The 6955-nt window shown below is 42.0% G+C and overlaps 1 protein-coding gene across 1 annotated transcript in view; it reads left to right on the top strand.

Moving 5' to 3' along the window:
* Nucleotides 1-6609: 6609 nt before the first annotated feature.
* Nucleotides 6610-6955, top strand: part of LOC104078778 (RING finger protein 175-like) — an 18462-nt gene continuing 18116 nt past the window's right edge. The window contains 1 exon segment of the mRNA XM_009580558.1: nucleotides 6610-6926. Coding sequence (XP_009578853.1) covers nucleotides 6610-6926 — 317 coding nt within the window.

A 6955-nucleotide genomic window follows, 5' to 3' on the forward strand; every position in this document is an offset into this window, starting at 1 on the left:
TTACCCCTAGAAGGGAATTGTTAGTCTGACATTTCATGCTCATTCTCTGTGTTATGTTATAAATGCTACAGCTAGCAGGGAAGTTGCAGATGGGGAGGAAAGCAAGGGAGAAGAAAATACTCATTTTTGAGAAGAGTTAGATTCACTAGACTTGACCTTGAGAACCCAAATGACCAAAGCTTGCATATGCTTAGGTCTGCGCCTGGGAAAGCGCCTTCTTTTTGTATTTCAGTTTCCTTTGGAAGCATTCAGAATAAAGCAATGAAGACATAGCAGATGTGTCTTTGAGTCAATCTTATTTGGCCCTGGAAAAAATAGGGGGGAGAAAAAACAAAGTTTCTTAACTGAGATTGCTAAAATGTAAGCATGTTTAAAAAAGGAAGAAAACCTTAGGATGATGAAAAACGCATAGTCTTCAGAAAGACTGAAAAGTAAGACCTTGTTAGTAGCTGTTTTTACTCCAGAGCCAGGAAAAATACTACAAAACAACAGAAAATAGAAAGTCTTTTGCAAGTCTTTTTTTTAAACAAGTTTCCCCAAATGTACAATATTGCTCAGACATTTTCCAGAGCAAGAGCCTCTTCAAAAAATGTTATAAAAGTTACAGTATTGATAGCAATTTCAGATAAATGGAAAACCCGAAGTCTTTGTCAATTTTCACACTATGAGAGGTTCCTTTAACCAAGTATAGTTGGCTGAACTTTAGTTCATTAAATGGTTTATTAGTTTGGATGACTCAAATAAATTGGGGAAATTCATCTAGTGCTGTTTCTTTTTCATTTCCAAGGTTGGGAGTGGACATTTCTGAAATTAAATATTCCAGTGTTGGTAGCAGACTTGCATAGTCACTGGCATTATCTATACTCACTCATGCACACTCAAACAGATACGTGAGACAAGATGGCAAACACTTGTCTAGGCTGTGGGAGATCCAGGTTTAAATCTGTCCTCTCCTCCCCTCTGTGCTTTGTGTCCCAGTTCAGATCAAGAGCTCAGCCAGTAACCAGAGATTTTGGTAGCTACACACTTGAATGGAGAGTATGCTGGGTGTTTCACTCTCAGCTTTTGCTACTGAAGCTTTTCCAAATTGTATAAAATTATAGAATAAATCAGATAGAGAAAGAATAAGCTTATGGCCTGATGACTAGGTTACTCACTTTGCACAGCAGCGGGAGAACACGAAGTAGAGGGGTCAGAGCCCATCTCTAATCCTCAGCCACTCTCTTGCCCTTGCAGATGTGTGCCGTGGCCCCACATCAGACTTATAAACAGAGAAGATCCAGCACAAGAAACCTGACCCACAAGTTCTGATTTTGCTTGCTTGATCCATTGGGGTTATTTTTTAATCTAGGCATCCTAGGAAAGAAACAGAGCTCCATCCCAGAATACTCCATTTCCAGTGTTAAGGCTTTCATCTGAGTGTTAGGCAAACCTTACTAAAAGCTTGAAACAGTTTGGAGTCTTGAATTTAAGTTGTTAACATCCCAAGTAAATTGCCCTACTCACTCAACCAGTGGATAAAACGGGAGAGCTGGGACTACTTCTCTCTCATGTTTATGATCCAGTCCTTTGCTTTTATTAAATGTACCTGAAAACCAAATGAAACAGTTTGCCAGGTGTTAAAAAATGTTTCTATAACCTCAAATCAATTCTTGTTGCTGTGCTGACAATTCTAAAGAAATGAAGTTTCCATTCAGTCCATAACATTTTTTTTTCAGTTCAGCTGCCAAAATACTTTAAACCCAGCAACTATTTGCACAGCCCTATAAATTAGGTTTACTAAAGGAAACAATTAGCAAGCCTGTAGCCTACAGGAATTTCGACTGGTGTTGCTACAGTGCATTGTTTAAGTAATTAGAAAATGATTCCAACTATTGTAAGTATTTGCAACACAAACGCGGAGCACATAGATGCTGTCCTATTAATAATGGGAGCTATAAAAAGATTGAAAAGCTAGTCTGCAGAGAAGGTCACATGCTTATTAGTCTAACCAGTATATGCTTTTCACTGTCACTGAATAGCAGTATTAAAATAACATAGGGCTGTACAGGGGAATGTGCTCCTGCATTGCTAAATTTGTAAGAAATCAAAAGATACAGATGTGTCAGTTACTTCATTCAAGCTTAAACAGATGATTATCTGAATAAAGACATTAATATAATAATTAGTGACCTTAAGGTGTACCGCCGGACTAGAATTCTGTATGAAATACTGAGCAGAGCCATAAAATCAGCAGCAAGATGTCATGAAACCAAAATGAGTTTCCAAATGAGTGTCTATTTCCAAATGGAAATAGCGTCAATCATAAATGTTGATCTTGTGGAAACTAATTTAACGGGAAAACTCAGCAGAGATGTTCAAACTACAATTTAATACACTCTAAAATCCTGAAATGCAATTAATCTGCTTGAGATCGTAATATTTCCAAGTAATAATTTCAATTGCAGCCTCAAAAAATTCTGCACCTCAGATTTAGCTATTAAGCTTTAGAGATGGGCTAGCAGCCAGATGTTTATAAACTCTTTTCAGGTTACAATTTAGTTACGGTTACAGGGTTAGACAATGTCCTCTCATTTAGCCCTTCAACTGACTAGCTTAACCATTATTTGCCACTACACTAGGCATATGCACCCTGCTGGTTGCTACTCCCCAATGCCAAGTCATCTATTTCCCCGCTACTGCTAGGCTGAGCCTGCTCCATTCATCCCCTAGACAGCCTCCTTTCAGGGGAGCATTACAGGCTCAACAGACCTCTTTGTTGGAGTTCTATTTACACCACCATTTTTTGTTACTCAGATTGTGAAAAGAAACAACAGGAGATGGAGAGAAGACGGACTGCTAACACAGTGGACCAGAAGTCATCAACCTTGGTTCTTTGAAGTGATATGCACAGTAAACACAGAAACTATACCAATATGTGAAATAACCTGGTGTCGTCTAAGTGCAATTCCCAATAGACGCATGGATCTATATCTACAAAAATCAGCATCATAATCAGCAATAACTGGCAACCTTCCTCGTTTTTTACAAAGAACTGCGATGTAATTATTCACCCGTCTCCCATTGATTATAATGGGATTTGGCTGGATAAATCCCCATGTAACTCTTTGAAAATTTGGGAGCTTTGGGGCAGTGGCTGCTCAGAGGTGCAAAACCAAACACACATTCAGATGGAATGTGCTCCCTTCCGAACACAGCTAAAATGCAGCAGCAAGTAGTGTGAGCCTTTGACTCTATCGCTGCTGTCTCAAAGCTGTCGTGAGACAGAAATGCACCTCCCTGCAGCAGGCAGCACAATGACCGTGCGCCTCCCAGACACAGGAGTGCTGGAGCACATGCTGAACTTTGAAGACATGTTTAATTCCCTTTGACTTCAGCAAGACTAAAGCACGCACACGACTGCTTCGTGGCACGGATTTCAGCATGTGACCCAGAACGTAAGGCATATGGCAGGGGTCCGGAGGCCTCACAGTGGCTTCAGTTGTCAGGTTTTAGCGGGGGAAGCTTTGCATACACACCATGCTGCTCAGCAGCTGCCTCCCCAGTACGCCATGGGCTGGCACGCTCCTTACCCACACCACAAAGGCCTTTGCAGCCACATCGCTTCACTCCTGTGATTCACCCTGTCAACTTCAGTGGGAGCAACACTCTGCATTTCTGTGAACGATAGCAAGACACAGACTTTAGATGCCAAGGCAAAAGACACAGTAAGTTGAACCACAACCTGAGGGCTTGGGTTCAGCGAACTCTGCGCCATTCAGGCAGACTTCCTACACGGGAGAGCAGCTCCAGCAAGGGTACATATGTATTGCTCATTTCTTTGCTGCATTCTGACTGGAATACACCTGTTATCCCCCAGTCATGTTATCTCCTCTACTTAGTGCAGCACCCAATCGCCCACCTCCAGCTTCCTCTCCAGCTCTCAGCTGTCCTACTGCTCCTTTCTGAGCTTTCCTGAAAGGTAGCTCCACGCTACTTCGGTTGCCAGATTTTAAGTTTGCAAGCGCATGGCACTCCGCTCCCACTGGCCATGCTGCCCATTAGCCTTTGCAGCACTCTCCCACTTTACGCTACTATTTTCCAAAGCAGTGATGCCTTAGGCAACATAAACACCACTGGAGGCAAAATTAATGTTGCTTCTCTATGATATTTCCCATTTCTACAGTGGGACAGATGCCAGAGAGTGCTGTTGCGTAAGATAGGTCTACTTTGTGTTGCTTTTACCATGAGTCCACTAGTCTTTCAAAACATTTTATTGGTGCCCAGATTCTGGGGTCCTGGGATGATAAAGGTCTCACTGTTTTCATTTTATGCAATGCACATTTTTAGACGTCCTTTTTCAGAAAAAAAAATTTGAAAAAGAGAACCCTATAGCTAAAAAATTAAAAGTGACTAAGAAGAACTGTATTGTTATTGCAGAAAATTTTCTATTCCTAAACCAGTTGCACCACTGGGGGAACAAGGGGATTGGCTCTTGAATTTTCATTATTTGAAGTAAAGAGGTTTGCGTCACTAACTTTTGCAGATATGAGGAGAAACACATTTTCATGTCCTGTTTTACGGCAGATTAACTTACTATTTCCCCCTTGTCTGGTGTGCTTTGCTGCTTTTTAGGTGCACCTCCTTCACAAAATAAAAATGTTCTTCTTTTATCTGACAATATCCAGAGGTTGGACATAAAATAGACAATGCACAGAGCATGGTGTGTGCATGCATGTTTCAGTGCATAGAAATTTGCACTTTCAATTTTAACCAGTGCAAATGACACTTAAAAGCAATAGCTTTTCAACTTTTGCAAGAAGAGGTCCCATTTTTGCATTTTACAGGGTAGTTAGAAAAACAAAATTTTATTGCCTGTATAGGGGAACGATTTTCAGTGATTTAAGCTTATAGTGAAACCATCTGATGTCCATCTTGCTTTATCCATATTGCTTTATTCTTTGATCATAAATGTACCCAATGAATATTTTTTTGTTATTTTACTTTCTTGGTAAATTGCATGCATCATGAGATATAAAAAAGTATACTAGTTACTATTATTTTCCTAATGGGTTTTCCTTTCCAGTACAGTATTGTATTGTAGTTATCACACTGAGAATTTGCCAAAATTATCTGACAGACCTGCTCCGGAGCTTCAGCAGTTCTGACATTCCCACAAAAGTTCCAAGAAGAAAAAAAGAATCCATTATTTTTTGCTTCCCAGGAGTCCCAGAATCCAGCCTAGTCAGCCAGAAAGAGCTGTTTCCTTCTAAGGCCAAAGCAAGCCTTTTAAATATATCAAGTTTATGAAAACATAGATGAACCCAGTAAAGCAGTCTTTAGAGGGTAGCTCAAAGAATAAAATTTAAAGCTTTTGTTGCATTCTGTTGAACGGTGGGGTAAAGCTAACAACTGACAGGGCTGCCTGGTTGTCAAGAGATTGAGATGGAAAAACAGGGCCCCAACTGTTAATTGCACATGTCATTTAAATTGCTATGATTCGGTTTACACTATCTTACACAGCTCCTTGGCTTTGATTAGCTTTCTGCCAAGTTCTCTGAGGCTCTTGTTTGATAAGTGTTATAAGGGTACAGTATGTACGTACTGAACAAGGGCACTATTTTTATGCAGAAACGTTCCTCTATTGCCTAGTCTCATTTTGGCTGTTTAACTCTATGTATTAAAACACAGAGGAAAGAAAGGGAAAAAGTAGGATAAAAATATATACAAATTTTCCCTTGAATATTTCTGCTTTGTCAGAGGTAAATGCACCTAGCCTTCCAACTCTGGCAAAAAGAGATCCTGCTGTTGCATTTTAAAGAGCACTTGGAAATATAAAGCTACAACTTTTATAACAGAACAATTTTTAGGGATTTAAGCTTATTGTGAAAGTTTTGTAGTATATTCTGGGGTTAAATGGCCAGTATGGAAACTATACAACAAAACTGCATAAAATTATGACATGCAACCCACTGTATTATTTTTGTAGATAAAAAATGTATGTACTTATAGGGAAATATACCACTATCCCCCTAGATAAGTGGGGGATAAGGCCTTTCCTGGTGCAGAGCCAGGCCGCCCTTGGGTTACTGCAGGGGATGTCACACGAGGAAGGTCAGCCCCTGCTTCCCTTCACAGCAGGACTGATATCTGCTATATGTGAGCACGTATAGACCAACTACTGGTATTTCTCCCCCCGAGCAACAGAGACACACTAAAAACCTCCTCCCGTGCTATACAAAAAGTGAAGGACCATGTACAAGCCCTTGGCAACCTTGCCACTTAGAAATGAAGCATTCTGTGGCCGTTCGGGATTTTGCACAAGTGGCCATCTCTTCAGGATCCTCAGTACCAGACTTAGAAAGGGAGACCACATACCACCTCCATTTTGGTTTCTTATGCATCAGATAACAAAATTAAGTAATTATCTGGCACCAACAAAAAATAATAAAGTTTGATCAGCTGCTGCCTTGGGAGGCTTCGAGCGGCCTGCTCGAGGGAACTCAAACATGCCAATTCCCCACAGCCGCTCATCAGGCGCACAAAGAAAACCCAACAGGGAGAATATTTAATAAAGACACACATGTCCTCTCTCGTGTTTAAAACAGGTGGCAGAGGTGGGAGAGGCCAATGGCCCATGGCAGCAGTCTGGACCACGCATGCCTACCCAGGCATCAGGGCAGGCGGGGTAGGGTGCTGCCTTGTCCGCCTCCGAGGCTGGCCCAGAGCAGTGCTACTGCTCGGCCCCAGGCCGGTGACAGGGATGCCAGAAAACCTCAGAGTGAGAACAACCCCAGCCGTTTTGTACAACGCTTCCATGACTCGGGCTGGGGCAGCGGGGACGGGCAGGCAAAGCCGAGCCGGCACCGGCAACCCCCCGCTCCAGCGACGGCATCTTGGGGCTCTGTGCGCTCCCCGCCATGCCGCCACCAAATGGCCGCCCACCAGTGCCGGCAGGCGACCTCTTCCTTCCCGC

The sequence above is a fragment of the Fulmarus glacialis genome, unplaced genomic scaffold, assembly GCF_000690835.1.
Source record: "Fulmarus glacialis isolate BGI_N327 unplaced genomic scaffold, ASM69083v1 scaffold6716, whole genome shotgun sequence".
NCBI lineage: Eukaryota > Metazoa > Chordata > Aves > Procellariiformes > Procellariidae > Fulmarus > Fulmarus glacialis.